The sequence below is a fragment of the Macrobrachium rosenbergii genome, chromosome 9, assembly GCF_040412425.1.
Source record: "Macrobrachium rosenbergii isolate ZJJX-2024 chromosome 9, ASM4041242v1, whole genome shotgun sequence".
NCBI classification, from domain to species: domain Eukaryota; kingdom Metazoa; phylum Arthropoda; class Malacostraca; order Decapoda; family Palaemonidae; genus Macrobrachium; species Macrobrachium rosenbergii.
Window position 1 is genome coordinate 15,157,960 of NC_089749.1, and position 18,503 is coordinate 15,176,462.

General features: G+C 36.8%; 2 protein-coding genes across 3 annotated transcripts in view; one reads left to right on the forward strand and one right to left on the reverse strand.

Moving 5' to 3' along the window:
- The window catches only part of LOC136841489 (uncharacterized), a 28,835-nt gene that overhangs the window by 408 nt on the left and 9,924 nt on the right, over positions 1-18,503 (forward strand). The window contains exon 1 of one of the 2 annotated variants that reach the window (XM_067108431.1): positions 14,472-14,672. The exons of the other annotated variant lie outside the window; for it this stretch is intronic. The gene's annotated coding sequence lies outside the window, so the exon portion shown is untranslated. Of the gene's footprint in view, positions 1-14,471; positions 14,673-18,503 lie in introns of those variants that run through there. 2 annotated transcript variants of the gene reach the window in all.
- On the reverse strand, positions 723-10,599 carry LOC136841488 (uncharacterized). Its single transcript, XM_067108430.1, has 12 exons — positions 10,481-10,599; positions 8,071-8,168; positions 7,603-7,713; positions 7,055-7,196; positions 6,556-6,664; positions 5,860-5,994; positions 5,563-5,739; positions 5,175-5,237; positions 4,799-4,913; positions 3,749-3,853; positions 2,479-3,300; positions 723-1,914 (listed from the first exon to the last, which is right to left on the reverse strand). Exons 2-12 carry the CDS (start codon positions 8,150-8,152, stop codon positions 1,844-1,846), a joined length of 1,932 nt encoding a protein of 643 aa, XP_066964531.1. The 5' UTR covers positions 8,153-8,168; positions 10,481-10,599; the 3' UTR covers positions 723-1,843.

Sequence of the window (18,503 nt, forward strand, 5' to 3'; positions counted from 1 at the left end):
TATATATATATATATATATATATATATATATATATATATATATATATATATATATATATATATATATAGTATATATATATATATATATATATATATATATATATATATATATATATATATATATAATTTTTAGATACTAATTTCCTAAGAAAAACGTATCTGTTTATCCTTAATATGAGCACTGATTCCATCAGTGACTAAAGGAGAGGAGGTACATAACATAACAATACATGGTTATATTATGACAGTCATTAGGTAGGCTCAACTTTGCGTTGCCTTTGCTATGATCTAAAATGGTTTTTTAACGCTACATCTCCCACGCATGCCTGTAAAATTTTCGTTGTTTCTTTCGATCGTAAATTCAGCACGCTTATATCTGTTGACATCTTTGAATAGTGAGGTCTCGGCGGTTACCATTTCATCTGCGAATGTTTATCGGTATCAGGGGAAACAATATCCATGAAAATTCTGCATCCACTTTTTTTTTGTAGCAAAAGAACCAAATTTGCATTATCAAGCCGTGTGGTGTACCAGTCAAAGCCTAGTCAAATGAAAGCATTCGTTTTTTTTATTTATACGAAGTAACCAGTACACTATTCGCATGAAGCCTTTGGAAAATGCACCTCCTCTCTCTCTCTCTCTCTCTCTCTCTCTCTCTCTCTCTCTCTCTCTCTCTCTCTCTCTCTCTCTCTCTCGATGTGAGGATTACAATCAAATGCAGATTATATCTCAGGAATCCTTTAATTTTGCCTGCTCTGGTCTTTGTTGTTGTTCTGCATAACATTACAAAAATCATACTTTAACTTATTTAGAGCAACAAAACTTTTATCCATTTAAGTTACGTTAGCACAAATTAAGGTATTATAGTCAAAGAACTTTGCAATGAAGGGTAAATGTTAAGATGATTGGATTAAGCTGGACACGAGAAATTTCTGGAAGAATTTTGAAAAAGAGAGAGAGAGAGAGAGAGAGAGAGAGAGAGAGAGAGAGAGAGAGAGAGAGAGAGAGAGAGAGAGAGAGAGAGAACGGTAAAAGCACATGGAAATAATCAATAATTTGCCTAATTGGCGGGGATGTGAAATACTTTTCTCATATATTTTATCTGTTAAATTAGACCAAGTTTTTTGAACAAGCGGCCCCTCCTCTAAATTACAAAATAAGGTGATTTCACTCATAAAATCAGTTGTCGTTCCCAGAAGCCTAAATAATAGTGGCAGGCTGGCAAATGGTGGTTCTCGGACGCCGTTAAGTTCACTTGAACTGGAATTGGCAGTTCATGGATTTTACTGAGGTTGTTGACACTGAATTCACAGACGGCTGGAAGGGTTGTTTCTTAGATTTCTCTACCTTCACTGGGAGCTATAGGTCTAACAGATGATTCTTGGACACTGAGTTCGCAGAAATCTGGAGACGATGGCTCTGACTGCGCTGAGTTAACTGAGAGCTAGAGATGTGGTTCTTGGACTTCATTGAGCTCACAGGCTCTTGGACTTCATTGAGTTCACTGAGAGATAGAGATGATGGTTCTTGGACTTCATTGAGTTAGCAAAGATAGGAAGGATGGCTCATACACTTCATAGAGCTGGAAAAGATGGCTGTGGGACTTCATTCATCTAATGAGAACTAAAAAGGATAGTCCATGGCTGTTACTTAGGTGGCCAAGAACCGAAATAAGGTGCCGTTGATCTTCAGTGAATTTGCAGGCATTTGGAAAAGAGTGATTTTCAGTCTTCATGTGCTTTACTAAGAACAGAAAGAGTGATAGGCCTACTGGACCTTCGAATGATTTAAGAGGAACAAAAATTAAACGGTCTTCGGGTCGGAACAAAAGTGACAGGAGTTTCTAGTCGACAAAAGGGTTAATCACGTCAACTTGGACATCCACGCTGAAAGTGCAGACGCCATTGGAGCACCCTGCAGAAGGAGCAAAGCAAAAAAAAAAAATAAGTTCAAGGATTTTACTTGTTTGATGGGGAACAAGAAAAACACTTGGCGAATTTTCTTTGTAAGCTACGTGCAAGCCATGTAGTTTTTATCTGATAATACTACTACTACTACAAAATAATAATAATAATAATAATAATAATAATAATAATAATAATAATAATAATAATAATAATGTCAAAAGAAAAGTGAAGTGAAAGCCATTTTCATGACAAGTGAATCAGATGCTTTTATAGCATGTCAAAACACAATTGATGATTGTTTTAAATGTTTGCAAACTACTAACACCAGATGTCAGTGGTTTAAAAATGTTATTTATAACATACATGGAAAAGGCACTGTTTGTGCCATATATGAAGGCATTTCATCCCTAAATTAATTTTAAAATCATATTTTCCCTGCAACGTGATTTGCATCGATTCAGAAAAATAATTAACTTAACAAGGGCATGGAAAAAGTTTTCGTGACACTGAAATAGAACTTGAAACAGATTTCTGGTTACTCTAATGATAAATATAAAAAGATGCAACTTACTTCTCCTGGGCAAGTTACCAGGTATTTCAGGAGGTGGTGTACCGGGAGGAATTTCTTGAGGACGAGTCGTACTGGGAGGAATTTCTTGAGGACGAGTCGTACTGGGAGGAATTTCTTGAGGATGAGTCGTACTGGGAGGAATTTCTTGAGGACGAGTCGTACTGGGAGGAATTTCTTGAGGACGAGTCGTACTGGGAGGAATTTCTTGAGGACGAGTCGACTGGGAGGAATTTCTTGAGGACGAGTCGTACTGGGAGGAATTTCTTGAGGACGAGTCGTACTGGGAGGAATTTCTTGAGGACGAGTCGTACTGGGAGGAATTTCTTGAGGACGAGTCGAAGGAATTTCTTGAGGACGAGTACTGGGAGGAATTTCTTGAGGACGAGTTTCTTGAGGACGAGTCGTACTGGGAGGAATTTCTTGAGGACGAGTCGTACTGGGAGGAATTTCTTGAGGACGAGTCGTACTGGGAGGAATTTCTTGAGGACGAGTCGTACTGGGAGGAATTTCTTGAGGACGAGTCGTACTGGGAGGAATTTCTTGAGGACGAGTCGTACTGGGAGGAATTTCTTGAGGACGAGTCGTACTGGGAGGAATTTCTGGGAGGAATTTCTTGAGGACGAGTCGTACTGGGAGGAATTTCTTGAGGACGAGTCGTACTGGGAGGAATTTCTTGAGGACGAGTCGTACTGGGAGGAATTTCTTGAGGACGAGTTGTACTGGGAGGAATTTCTTGAGGACGAGTCGTACCGGAAGGAATTACTTCGGGACTAGTCGTACTGGGAGAAATTTCTACGGGACGAGTTGTATTGGACGAAATTCCTGGAAAACGAGTTGTAACTGAAAATCTGGCTTCAGGAGGAGTTGTTCTAGTTCACAATTTGATTCTAAATCGTATGCATCATTTTGTGCTTATATTCTTCGTGAATGCTTTTTGGGGTGAATTCTGTCAGTAAATTCACTTCTTATAACAATTTTCCATTGCTATGCCATTAATCTGACCATGTGAAGTCATCACATCATGTTAAATCGTTGGTGCAAGTAAAGGCTATAAAGATAAAACAGTAACCACGCGAACCAAAACTAGTGTTTACTGCTATGGAAAGATTATGAAAAGGACAGAAAATGGTGATAGATATTAGAGTAAGAATTGCAGCCTAGAACAAAGAGGAAAAGACAGAAACAGAACAAGAAACAAAGTGATGCGACTGTCGCTCTGTGGACGACGAAGCATGCCATCAAACTCAAGAAGAAGAAGAAACAACCGTACCTCCTTTAGAGATGATTTCCAAGATGGTTATAACTGTCACATCGGCATCTCCCACATCAATGTTAGTGCTGAATATGATGTTGCATATGTAGGTCACGCAGGTGTCTGTAAAGCAATGGAGAGGTAGAGTGCACAAGGGAGCCGTTCCAAAGGCAAATCCCGTTTATTACTACTACTGTTACTCAGCTTTTTGCAATGTATATGGCTCGGTTAATATTAATATAAAATTGCTGTATTTCTATAATACGTAAAGGTAAAACAATAGTTCTGCTTCATGCTTGTACGAACAGAGTGGAAAGAAATTAGCAATTATAAAAACAATGTTGTGGTTATTATATTATGACGATAAGAAACTTAATCTTATCTTAAAGGCATTCACTTGACACTAAATTTAACAGAATATGACTAAGAAACACTAGCGGATCCCGGGAGGAGGGACCTGGGCACGTGCCCCCCCCATGAAAAATAATGACAAAGTTATAATATTGAAGATTTAGGTAATAATAACAAATGTGAGATATAAGAATGGGAAAAAATAAAAAAATCTAATATAGAAATAAAATAAAATTTTGAGAAATAATAATGATAATAATAATCTTAACGATAATAATAATGGATTCGGTATTTCCTGACAGGGCAGGCGAGTGCTGTTCATTTCATAATTTCTACTTAAATAGTGTGTGTGTGTATGTATATATATATATATATATATATATATATATATATATATATATATATATATATATATGTGTGTGTGTGTGTGTGTGTGTGTGTGTGTATATATATATATATATATATATATATATATATATATATATATATATATATATATATATATATATATATATATATAATGTGTCTAATATGAAATTGGCGGCCCCTCATGAAATTTTTCTGGGTCCGCTTAGTGCTAAGAAACATCTCGTTATTGTATGTTTCATTGATGGTACTATTGTTTTTGTTAGGTATGAAGGCCTTTGACCATCCACGTTTCTGAGAAGCTTGGTTTAGTTTTCTAAGGACAATTATGAGATTTCCCTTAAGACTTACCATAGAAAAGCCCAAAGGCTGTTGAGTCGGCAACGCTGCTAGCTTCACCAGTCAGTGTGTTGCACTTACCGATCAGAAGATTTAACTGATCAGCTTGCAGCGGGCATGTAGCGGTCTAGGGGTAACGGACGTAAACCATAAATGACGAAGTAAGTAAAAATTAATCAATAAAACTACTTATTTTAATTTCATTGCGGGAAATTCGCAGATCGAAATGTCTTTTTTTTTTTTAATGCTATTGGCAAACAAGATCGAGAGACGCCAGCACAAACGGCACGCCATGACTGCACTTGACTTTCTCAATACATCTGTTAGTTTTCACGCGAATATCAGAACAAAATAACAAGAAAGGGGAATGCTTGTATTTGATATTTACCCTTTTCTCAACATCCCTCTTACGAACTGACTGGAGACCTTTCTCAGCACAAGATGGCTGGACCTGAAAGCACAAGACAACTCGAAGGTGATTTTGAGCTGTTTCTTGGTCACAGCTGAAACACTTCAGATTCATTTCTTATGGCATCAGTAATAGTTATAAATCTTATGATGATGATAACAGTGTTGTTATAATTATTAACAACATCATCGTAAACAGCAATAATAAAAATAACAGAATCATAGATCATCATGATAAGTCTATGGCAACTGTAAATGATAGTGATTATAGGCTAACACATTCCTTTGCTAGAGCACAGAAAAATGTAGATTTTACATTATGTGTATACACAGTAAAATCTGTACAAAAGCGAAATCATTGTCCCTACCGCCCATGACTCTAGGAACCCGGCATCTGTTAGGAAAGTTTGCGAAGGAGACGAGGAACGATCTCGCTTAGTGAAGTCGTTGGCGGGTTGGCCGTCATAGTAGCCGCATAGACCGAACAATGATTCCCGGAACCCGCTGGGTGCCCAGATGCTCAGTGAAGTTGCGCATCTCTGTATCTGTTGTCGGTAATGAAAATAAATGCATTTCTTGATTTCGCAAATAAATTATCATAAATGTATTTATTTCACTGCAATATGAGAGAGAGATAGAGAGAAGAACGGTTCTGCATCACTTACAGCTAAACTGCTTGATCCCAGCATTCGAATACAGCCCCTATGTCTCCAAGCCAACACCGGAAGTTCTTTGTCTCCTTCCTTTACTGGGCGAGGAATTTTGTCCATTATGTCGTAGGGTTTTCCATTGACTTGTACCTGTTGCAAATGAAATGAAAAGAGAGGAATCTCGTTACAATGGTTAATATAAATAAGATGGCTGTTAAGCTTGCTTTTGTAACTTATTTACGTCAGAAATCAAAATGGGTTCTGAAATTAACGCATGGCAATTAGTCCTGATGATTATGTATATAGCTAACATTAAACAGGAAACGTTATTGGAACCACTTTGAGCATGAATTCAAGTTTCTTACTAAAATTAAAACTTAAGAAAAGATAAAGAATTTACTCATTAAACTTGATCAAAGTTCCCGTGTCTTTTAACTTCTCGATGGCATTAACTTTGACCTGATTAGTCTACGTGACTGACATCCATCTCCTATAGTGCAGAAACTATTAGTAAACATTTAATAATGTATTCCAGTGAACGTTTAATTATCTTTGATTATCATTCGACAATTTTAAACTGGAGTTGAAAATCGGTTTGCCAAACAACCAAGTAATCTTGAATTGAAAAAGTAAAACATCTTTTTAATACGAAGTAAAACTGGTTCTGAAAAGTAAAAAAAAAAAAAAGCTAAAAAAGAAACATTATTTTACCTTATACAATTCAGGTACGTAATTTCCAAAGCTCCCCATCTTAATGATGGTGTCCAGGCTGTCCTGGAACGTAGAAGGACCGAAGCAGTCTCTGTCGTGATCGCATTTACTGGAAAGAAGGAATGGTGTTAAGGATAGCTCTTCTAAGCAAGAGCCCGTGCTAGCACTAGGCCGATTAAAGTCACGGTAACAGACGCCGTTGGCTCTCACGCCTCATTTATAACCCACTAGAAGGAAAGACTCACTTGGCTAGACCCATCAGTGATATTAAACGTTTGGGACTATTTTGAAAGGGAAGGAAAGCAATTTAGACGTTAAGATAGAAAGTTGAAAATGATGAAATTTTCTTTGTGTGCGATAGGCCTATTCTCAGAGAAATAATTCAAGTCTATCTGTCCTATACGACAGACAGAAATTCTATCAAAAGCACTTCTGATTAATAATAAGATGCAAAACAATAATGAGAAATATACAGCGAGTGAGGTTCGCCTGCTACAACCTGTATTCCTTGAAGACGCCAAATTCGGGGACGCGGGAAAGTCCTTTCTGGACTAGGGCTGATTCGCACGTGCCGTTGTAAAGGTAATACCAGCCGTCGAAGGTCATCAGACCCGTGTCCACTTGCGCGTTGCATTTGTTACCTGAATGGGAGGATGGATGCGCTCGTTATGAGTAAGGTTTTTGTTTTTTACTCCCGTCCTATTTCTTATTATTATTTATACCTTCCCGTATCTCAGGCAGCAATACGAGGTTTTATAATGTAAGTGGTATTCTCTATAACATTACCCTCCTGTACAATTTTTCTTATCCAGACGTCTGTAACGCTTCTCTCAACTGTCAGTCAATTACACTACCATTGTACACACACACACACACACACACACACACACACACACACACATATATATATATATATATATATATATATATATATATATATATATATATATATATATATACATACATACATACATACATACATGGCATAAAAATACATTATTGATATGCTAAAGTTAAACAAACCAACAAAAGAAAAATCATACTAACAGCCTGGGCTAATTTTTCCACTTGGAACCCAGTGTCCTTGGATGCAGTGCACTTCAAGACATCCAGGTAATTTCTGGTCATTTTGGTAAACCTGTCCGTTGAATTCACATCCTGAAACAGACCGCATTCCATTCAGTGGTCGATACAGTCTTAATTAGCGTGGAGATCAAGGGAAAACTTTCTCATTTTAATGCAAATCAAAGGAGACATTACTAGATTCACGGATGAGAAACATTATTCTTTGTTTATAAATGTATGTTTACTGCAGAGCAAGAAACATGTAGTTTTTAATCCACAGATCATGAAAGATATTGCTCTTTATTCACACAGAGGCAATAAAAAAGACTCGGCTCTTTATTCACAGGTTAAGAGTGGAAGATCACCGTTTCTTTCTACCCTTCTCTGGGAAAACGAACGATCTTCGAGTGCCTTTCTTAGCTGACTTTATATTTTAAAAAAGTTACTAACCTGCAGCTTCTCTGGCATGGCGTCCCTGAGTGATGAGAGCGTGCCACATGAGTAACAAGAGGACTGGAATCCTTCCATCCATCCTGCAATGCTAACCTCTGAAAAAATAAAGAGGAATTCAAAGGTTGACGGAAAATGCATCTCGCTGTATTCTGAAGTGTTTCACACTGACATAGTTTAGTCTATTATGTATCCTAAATATACTCTCGTATGTGTGTAGGCAGTGTTTGTGTGTGTTTGCGTGTGTGTGTGTGTGTGTGTTTCCCTCAGAAGTTTCCAGTTATTCCTATAGAACATACGTGATGCTCCGTACTGTATCAGATATGCTATCCAGCAAGTGAGAGGCTGGAAAAGAAGTCTTCACAAAATAGATGCTACAAGAAAAACCAATCTCTTTAAGCAAGTTTGAGAACTGTACACTTTTTATAAGTATATCAAGTAGGCAGCAGCAAAAATTTAGTAGTATTAGAAGCTGTAGTTAGTGACACGTATTTTGTTAAGATTGTTCCTAAGAACTTAATAAACTTTGGTTCAGAATGATGTGTATGGATCTTATCCTCATTTGTGGTTTTTCACAAGCCAGATTTTGTATGTGTGTGTGTGTGTGTGTGTGTGTGTGTGTGTAAGTTACGTGGCTAGAATAGATTTGTCCTTCACAATCCGTCCTGGTTTACTAGCAGTAAAAGGAGGATGTAAATGATGTACGGGAAAATATAAATGTCAAAACCATTTCGTGTGGGTCACAGGTACCTATGTTAATGACAGCTCTCAGCAGAAAATAACTCATGCGCGTCAGGTGTTGACCTTTAGCCATAACTATAGTTTGTTTCAGTTACTGCGCGTGATGTACTTAGGATGAATATTCATGTATTATTATTATTATTATTATTATTATTATTATTATTATTATTATTATTATTATTATTATTATTATTATTGAGTCAAATCTACATTAATATTTGTGAACTAATGTATTGTATTAACTTCCAGTACTCTGAACAAATAAGCTTAATTAAACCTAATTTTATTGTTTTTATATTATTATTATTAATCATTATTTACAAGCGTTATTGACCGTATTTCGTGCACTTGCCGACTGAAATTTTATAATTCAGCTTCAGCTTCTTGAAAACTCGCTGTAAACTGAATCTTCTTTTTTATGATAAGTTAGTCTGCTATGAATGTTTCATCTACCTCTCTCTTCTTCTTTCTACTTGGTGTGAGAAAATGTCCCCTAAAAGGCTAAAGAAGAAAGAAATTACATAGTCTTGGATTTGTGAATGTACCTGGATATGGTGTACAAGAGAGGAAAGTACTATAGGGGGTTTTAGGAGAGAAAGCAAGGTGTTTATGCACCTGGTGAGCCAAAGGTGAAAGGGCAGTGTGTGCACAGAGATAGGAAGGTGGAAGAATGATTGTGTCCAGGGTTGCTGAGATGTGTAGAGATACAGAGAATGACGTTTGCAGCGTCAGGATTATTCTGGGGAACAGTGACAGAGTAAAAATATGTTAGATCAAGGTTTTCTGGGTAAAGTTGAGTGTGCCTGAATCTGTCCCTAACTGGGTTTGGTGAATATGAAAAGGTGGTTGTGCTAGGTGATTTAAATGCATAGTTAGATGAGAGAAAGAGATTACATTGCTGTAGTATATGAAAATGGGAAGAGTTGCGGAAATGATTAGGCAATAAGTTAGATTGTTAAACATGTATGATTTCCAAAAAAAGGAGTAAATGGCGGGAAGTTTGCAAGACTGTGAAAGAATGTTTGTTGCGTGTTACAATTTTTGATGGTTACTTTAAGAGTTAAGTTTCACCATTGAAACAACTCTTACCCCATTTCCAGATTATCTGTAAGTTCATGTACTGTAACTATCATATGCTGCACTTGTTTCTGTCAGTATTATTGTTTCAAGCTTCTCGTTATACTCCCGGTTTTATTACAGAATCAAACCTTATATGTGAGGTATATAGCACATTTTTGTTAATTTTGTCAGTTGCAAGATATCTTGCAGTAAACATATTCTGTAGGTATTTCTAGTAATCTCGAAATAACGGCGCGTGTTCTAACAGTTATATTAGACTTACAGCAAGTAATTTTTCTGTTTAGGTAATAATAATTCTAAAGGTAAAAACGGCTGAAGGTATAAACGAAAAATACAGATTCTTTACGTAACACTATGAAGCTTGGCGAAGCGTACGGTCCTTTAAAAATTACCCAAGTATGGTAATCGCCGTCAAGTTAGAATTACAAAAATCAATGCCATACTTGGCATACAATTTTAAACCATTTCAGAGAAATCTCACTGCCGCCCAAATTTTAGAACCAATCCGTTCATTTCACAGTCTTACTGAAGTGCAACAATGAATGAAGTCAGGTGGAGTAAAAAAACACGAAAGCAGGTTATCCTTTACCTATCCCAAGAAGCGAGGACGATTTCGCACTTAACCGCAAGGTGGCCAGGTCACAACAGAGACTGCAGTAGCTAGGTAGTGGCTTCTTCACTCACAGAAAAAGAATGAGCCATTTACCACCTTCCGGGAGAACGAAGGAGGCCAGAGAAACACCTGTATATAGCCGATAATACGCTGTCTCCCCTTTAACATAACCATGCATCATCCAAATTAACGTACGACTTTCTTGCGAGAACCAGTGGCGCTGTCGTTGTAGCAACGATTTTCAAAACTGTTCTTCTTCATCGTCTTCTTCTTCTTCTGCTCTTGAAGCATTTTGATGATAATTCTCCTATGGTTTTTATTCACGAACCTGTTCTGTATCTTGTTTTATCTCCTAATCACAATACGGAAACCTGACATTTACTCTTGCTCTTTAACCTTTCCGACACCTGTGGACGGATGCTTCTCTTTCTCTCGACAGCACCATAGGCTATTGTGATTATATAACCACACACCTGAGGATCGTACTGTAAACAGGCGAATTCCATTTAATCATGAGGTTTAGTATTGAGATACCCAATTTTTTTTTATTTATGAAAATTGACAAGAAGTTTATTCCCGGGAAAATGCTCTTAAAATCGCATAGATTTACAGCGATAAACTTTGTGAACATCGACATACGTTTTTCAACTCTTCCTCCCACGAATCTGGACACCTGGTTCAGTTTGTCTCATCTAGACACAGGTGATTTTCTGCTAATTTCCTTAGCAGCTCTGTAATTACCAAAAAAAAAAAAAAAAAGCTGCTTTTTGGAACTATTTGCAGTAATAATTGCACTGATATATTCACCACCGACTTTTTGAACCTCTTTCTTCAGAGATGAAAACTGACAGTTATTCATATTTGTTTTGTAAATATCTTTCTTTTAAGCAGCAATAACAAAACATTGCTGCTTATCGAATCTCTCGACCTTTTTGAAGAGATGATGGCATGAATTTCTTCGCCACAGATCTCTGAACCTCTGTTTGAGGCAATACCAGAAATTTATCCATCATTGAATCCTGATTATTTTTTGTGGTGAAAATATTCTCACCACCTATGATAGGAAATTTAGTTAGGTAAACTATCTTAGTGGTATAAGGAATACAGGATCTACTAGTGCCGTCAGTGCACCTCACACAGTGCACTGCAAGGCATTACTTAAGGTTCTTTGCAGCGTCCCTTCGGCCCTTAGCTATAACCCCCTTTCATTCCTTTTACTGTACCTCCATTCATATTCTCTTATTTCCATCTTCCTATCCACCCCCTTCTAACAATTTTTTCATAGTGCAACTGCGAGGGAGGTTTTCCTCCTGTTACACCTTTCAAATCTTTTTACTGTCAATTTCCGTTTCAGCGATGAATAACCCTTGGCTTAAATTCTATATTCCAGTTCCGATGCTTAAAAGACGCATGATAACGCTGTTTCGGAACAATTTGAATAAAACGCTTTTTAATAAGTCTCTAAAAGCAATCGAGGTCACATCAGGGGCGGGGTGGGGGAGGAACAGGCAACGCGGTGATGTTAATATTGCATTTACAGACTTATTAAAAAATATTTACAAGTAAGGTGGGAGTCTCACAGCTACCCACGCGGCGCACTGTAGATATTACTTAAGGTTCCTTGCAGAGTCCCTTCGGCCCATGTACTTCCCCTTGCTTTCCTTTTACTGTACCTCCTTTCGTATTCTCTTTCCTCCATCTTACTTAGTTCCTCGTTGGACTGGTCGGTACCGTTCTCGGCTAGCACTCTGCGGGGCCCGGGTTCGAATCTCAGACCGGCCAATGAAGACTTAGAGGAATTTATTTCTGGTGATAGAAATTCATTTCTCGCTATAATGTGGTTCGGATTCCACAATAAACTGTAGGTCCCGTTGCTAGGTAACCAGTTAGTTCTTAGCAATGTAAAATAAGTCTAATCGTTCGGGCCAGCCCTAGGAGAGCTGTTAATCAGTTCAGTGGTCTGGTTAAACTAAGGTATACTTTACTTTTTTTCCATCTTACTTTCCACCCTCTTCTAACAATTGTTTCATAGCGCAACTGCTTTGAGGTTTTCAAACATTTATACTCTCAATTTCCGTTTCAGCGCTGAATGACCTCATAGGCTCCCAGCGTTTGGCCTCTGGTCTAAATTTTATATTCATATTCCTCACAGCTGCCGACAGCTCCTGAGATCTGTTGATACAATTTCCAGAAATCCCAAAGCTTAATAACTCCAAAAGACACCGAGATAGTTTATGCATTTTCCGCCAAGCGGATAACTTGCCGTAGAGCAGCGGTTCTTAAACTTTTTTGCCTTGCGCCCCGCCGCCGCCCCCCCTTCTCTTAACAATGTAGCCTACAGATCCCACGCCGCCCTACCCCTGAAATATTTGCCAACTACAAACTATAAACAATATGTTGTTTATTTGTATACTATTATACTTCATTACTTATGTGAGTATATGGACGAATGATAGATTTTTGTTTCATTGCTATTCAATTTTTCATAAGTATGCACTGTACTATATTTCAGTAGAATAAACAATGTTCATAGAAGACGGGTAAAACAAACATATGATGAAACCAAATTTGATCTTAATCCTTTTGGCATGTTTTTAAATAATAATCAGAAAACATATGGAGGCAGTGATAAGGTTTTTGGAAATTTTGCAATTAACATAAAAAAATATTAGGCAACTCTGCTTGTGACCCCCTTGGAAGCTTCTGACGCCCCCCCAGTTTAAGAATCACTGCTGTAGAGAAACACAATTTCATTAGAGTAAGATCATGAACACTGTTTGGAAATAAATGTAATGAAATGTGCATCTAAAAATTAATGGGGATGTAATTTCTGACGTATACCGTGATAGTTGGTGTGAAGGCAGGGTGATGATGAATAATTAATAACGTCACCATCCATAACCAAATGAAATGGTGGTACTGTCCGCCTGTTGTCCTTTGCTGGCTGACCCAATCTGGAAGGATGAGTAGAACGGGAGGTGGGGGGCGGTTGTTAGGGAATAGGTGGCGGGTAGGAGGTGATGGAGAGAAGTCCCATTAGAAAGTCCGATGGAATGACTGTAGCCGGATTAACGTTAGAAGATATTCTTCAGGTGCAACTAGCTGGCCGTGCCCAAATCCTGTGCTTGGTAACTAAGGGCGGATTGAACACCATAACATGTAGAATTTGCCTTAACTGGATCACAAACACCCCACTGGGCTTAAAAGGCTGGGCCAGGATCCTAAAAATCAAGACTAAAAGAGGAATATAATGACGTCACGGGGGCGATTTCTGTACTCCTTTTTTATACAGCAATAGTTTGATTCATTGCTGATTTCTGAACCTCTTTCTGAAGCAACTATAAAGGGAAGAATCATTCATTGCAAATTTCTGAACCTCTTTTTAAAGAAATTAGGACGGAAATTATTTAATGCAGATTTGAATCCTTTTCCGAAGTTACAGGAAATAATACAGATCAACTGCTGCTCTCTGAGTCTTTATAATAAGACAATAATATATAGAAATCTATTATTCGCTTATTTCGAAACCTATTCTTAAAACAATGATAGAAATTTATCTCGATTTCACATTTACATGAAATACAGTATATAAAGTATTATCTTTCCACCACAAACTATCTGATGCAATTTCCAGTTTTTTTGTACTGCAACGCCTTCTTTCGTAATGGTATAAGTAAATGTAACTTGTATGGGAATATCAGTGACTCATCTTTGGTTATTTCTAGGTATTAATAACTAATTTGTCTACAGGCCATTACTCCTGAATAAACTGTAGCATTCTGTAGCATCTGGTTTTGAATCCTGTCAAGGAAAAAGCTTTTTCGAAGTACATGAGAGAGAGAGAGAGAGAGAGAGAGAGAGAGAGAGAGAGAGAGAGAGAGAGAGAGAGAGAGAGAGAGAGAGAGAGAGTCAAACTTTAGGGGAAAGGTCTTCATACTTTATCATTGCTTAGAGAACGTAACCGATAAATTACATCCCGGAAACACTACTGTGCAGAGCGAACGAGTCCGTGTAAGCAAAGAGAGACATTACGGGACGTCTTCGCAGCTTACTGTGTCATATTTATATTTTGAATATCAGTTAAAAGCTGTGAATTCTCCGGCATTCGAAGCTTTTAAGTGCGAACTTGCTCCGGGGAGGAGGTGACCTCATTTGTGAATATTTAAGGGTAAGTTTACCCCGGGCGCAAAGAAATGTCGCGAGCCACAGGCTAGGCAGACTTACCTTAGGGTAGTCTTTCGGGAGGATAGGTTAAACCAAGGATGGCCAGACTGTGGCGTGCATGGTACATTGAACCTCAGAGATGTTAAGAGGGTAGAACTATAGGGTAGAACTCGCCTTCTGTAATTAACCTGAAATTTTACTATTTTCTGTAGTTAGGCCATTTTGGGCGCTTATCAACAATTTATCGTTATTGTTTGGTGGTCGACTGTAATTAACCTGTAATTAACCTTAGAAGTTCAGGGTAGTTTGGATGACCGAGGGACGCGTCCACAACTCATTAACAACGGCTCTCAATGAAAAATTGCACAGAGTAAATGTTGCTTAGCGTGCATGATTCTACCCAAAAATTAACTTACTTTACCAATTTGCTTGATTTTCCCGAACGACAATTTTGGGTGGCTGATTGAGGAAAATGGGGGGAGAGGGGGGGACACAGTCAGATGGATACCTATCCAGCCAGTTGTGTTACAATATGGACTCGAAATTGAGGAAAACCCTCTTAAGTATGAGTACTAAAGGGAAATGGCATTTTGAGAAAAGTTGGGGATAGGGAAGGATCGATACCGCTGTCACGGGGGGTCCGGGGGCAGAGCCCTCCCCCCCTGCTAAGTAACATGGCCTACTAGGTTAAGGTAGGTTATGTTAGTATAGTTTCTTTTATAATAGGATTCCTTCACCGGGCCCCTCCCCTTCCCTTAGCCGATTCCTTCTTGAAGATATGGCTCCCAGATGCCTTGCACATGCACAGGACCATTCCAAGTGGCCAGCTTAACAATAACATGTCCACTCCCCCTTCCTGTGTTTTACCCCACCCAAAACCCCGCATCCCCAAAGGGTCCCCAACCTTGTTGGATAGAAATGTGAGGTTATTAATAATTGACTGCCGATCAACAACACCACTTTCTTCATCAACAACACTCACAGTATAGGAAAACTCAATTTCTAAGGTAATAGGACGTGTGTACTTATTCTATATATAGTATTACCATTAAGAGAAAAGCCATGCATTCATGCAAAAAATAATGATGAAATAAAAAGATAAAGAATATCTACAATAATAATAACAGCAACTAATTATCAAACCAAATTCAGTAATGCCATTAAAGTAAGTAAAGTTCATCTCGTACTTATAGGAAATCTTTTATCTAAACTGCTACATGTATCCATATTGATCATATTTTTATCTAATATATATATATATATATATATTGATATATATATATATATATATATATATATATATGTATATGTATATGTATATATATATATATATATATATATATATATATATATATATATATATATATATATATATATATATATATATATATATATGTATATGTATATGTATATGTATATATGTATATATATATATATATATATATATATATATATATATATATATATATATATATATATATATATATATATATATATATATATATATATATATATATGTATATATATATATATATATATATATATATATATATATATATATATATATATATATATATATATATATATATATATATATATGTATATGTATATGTATGTATATATATATATATATATATATATATATATATATATATATATATATATATATATATATATATATATATATATATATATATATATATATATATATATATATATATATATATATATATATATATATATATATATATATTTATATTAAATATGTATAACCTTCAGATATGTTCATACTATATGATATGAAGGACTGAAAATATATACAAGTTTGTATGTATGTATATATATATATATATATAAAAATGAAAAATTTGGTGCAAAATGGGTATTTGTGTAAAAGCAAAAATTGAAAAAATTTGGTGCATGGGATGCAAAACATTGGCCGCCCCTGCTTTAGACTATTTATGGATGTTGACCAAAGGCTGGCTAGGTTAGACTACAGCAGTGCACGGTGACCAAAGGCTAGGTTAGACCATAGGAGGGCACGTTAACCAAAGGCTAGGTTAGACTATAGCAGGGTACAGTGACCAAACTTAGCTCACAGTAATTTAAAGTAAAGGGTTGCTCCTAATCTATGCATGCCTTACCTACCCACATCCTTGTATTCTACTCCTTTTGTATTTTCCACCAAAAACCCAGGTTTCCCATTGTGGTCTCCATTTATAGGATATATGAGCGTATCTACAAATAGGCTTATCGTACTAATTTGCTATTGAAATGAATGTCAAAAACATGTAAACCACACCCTAAATCATGGGGTAATCATATTTTCAACTCCAGAATGCAATTAGGCTATAGTTTTCAATAAACCTTATTTTAATTGGAATCAGAACTTGCAGACGTGGGCTGTCATGGCGACATTAGAATACAGTACCTACTTGTAGGCTTATTTCACTCATGGATTTTCCCCCACTTGAAAACCCCCCGTTTCCTCCTGTTGTTCTCCATCATTGTAAGATATAAGGGGTGTCAGTATCTTGAAACTATTAATTTGTTCCTAAAATAAATATCAGAAACATAAAAAAAAAAAAAGAATATGCAAGGGACAAGAGATACAAGTCTCCAGTAACCGAACAGCGACTGTGAACTGATGCTGGTTTTTTGTAGCAACGCTTGAATTCCAGAATCCTGGCTAAATTGGCAAAGCTTAAAAGAAAAGAACCATTCAGCTTTCAGCACTGCTCAGGTACCCATGTTTCCCAGTAAAAATTAAAAAAATAAAAACATTTGGGTATGTTAATTATCCTTACCCACAATGCACTGGGACAAGCAAAATCCGGTTGGGGTCTCCACTCCCGTGATGGTGTTAACAAAACAACTTAGAAAAAAATCTAAGTAGGTGATAACATTCATTGGCAAATATCTTGATAACATTAAATTTGCAATAGATTAAAGCATGAGCTTCATACTAAGCATTTTAAGGAGACTTAAATCACAGCATAAAAACACCAGTTGCAAATTATGATTTAAAGTAAAATAATATCAAAATTTTATATAGCCTAGTCTGAGTACTTACCTTGGCCAAGGCTTTGTCATTTTTAGGGCTAGGCTAGATGCAGATACAGTATGTTGTAACCCAGTAGCCAAGTGTAGTTTGGAAAAGAAAATGGAGCAAAAAGCACTATTGCCATTTTAGCTTGATGATGTAGGCTAACTTCGTTATCCCACCAGACTATGCACTTCTAAACACATTTATTGGCCTTGGATTGCATCTCAGTTATCAGATCATCCTCAAAACATATTTCAGCTGGCATACATAAAACCTTGATAGGGTGCTGTACCCTGACCTGGCTGTTCCGCCTCCCTCCAAGGTGATAATATTCATAGTAGAATGATGTGTGAGCTACTGTTCTGCACTATTACTGGATAAAAAGTGTACAGTAATCTCTCTCTTATCCACACTAATAAGTGTAAAGTGGGTGCATAAAACTGGGATGTGGTTAAGAGAATACAGTACTATATGATTGTCTAATAAAAGCCCATGAACCCATCAATATTACATTTTTTGTAAGCCAGTGTCTCATTTGAGTCCTTCATTGTTACATCTAAGCTACTTATTTGCAACTGTGTACTTTATCACCACACACAAGTGATGCTTACAAACGAACCATAGTAGTACTGTGTACAGTATATGTATTGTACTTTAAGTTATAAATATTGTTTACATATAACTGTGATAAAATAAGTTCTCTCTCTCTCTCTCTCTCTCTCTCTCTCTCTCTCTCTCTCTCTCTCTCTCTCTCTCTCTCAGTTTCATTATGGTATCCAAGGAAAATAA

Coding starts and splice junctions, on each gene's coding strand:
- LOC136841488 (XM_067108430.1), bottom strand. CDS start 8,152: ATGGATGGAAGGATTCCAGTCCTCTTGTTACTCATGTGGCACGCTCTC. Junction 6,665..7,054: donor GGCGTCTTCAAGGAATACAG/GTTGTAGCAGGC, acceptor CCTTCTTTCCAG/TAAATGCGATCACGACAGAG. Junction 4,914..5,174: donor AGAGGGATGTTGAGAAAAGG/GTAAATATCAAA, acceptor CGTTACCCCTAG/ACCGCTACATGCCCGCTGCA.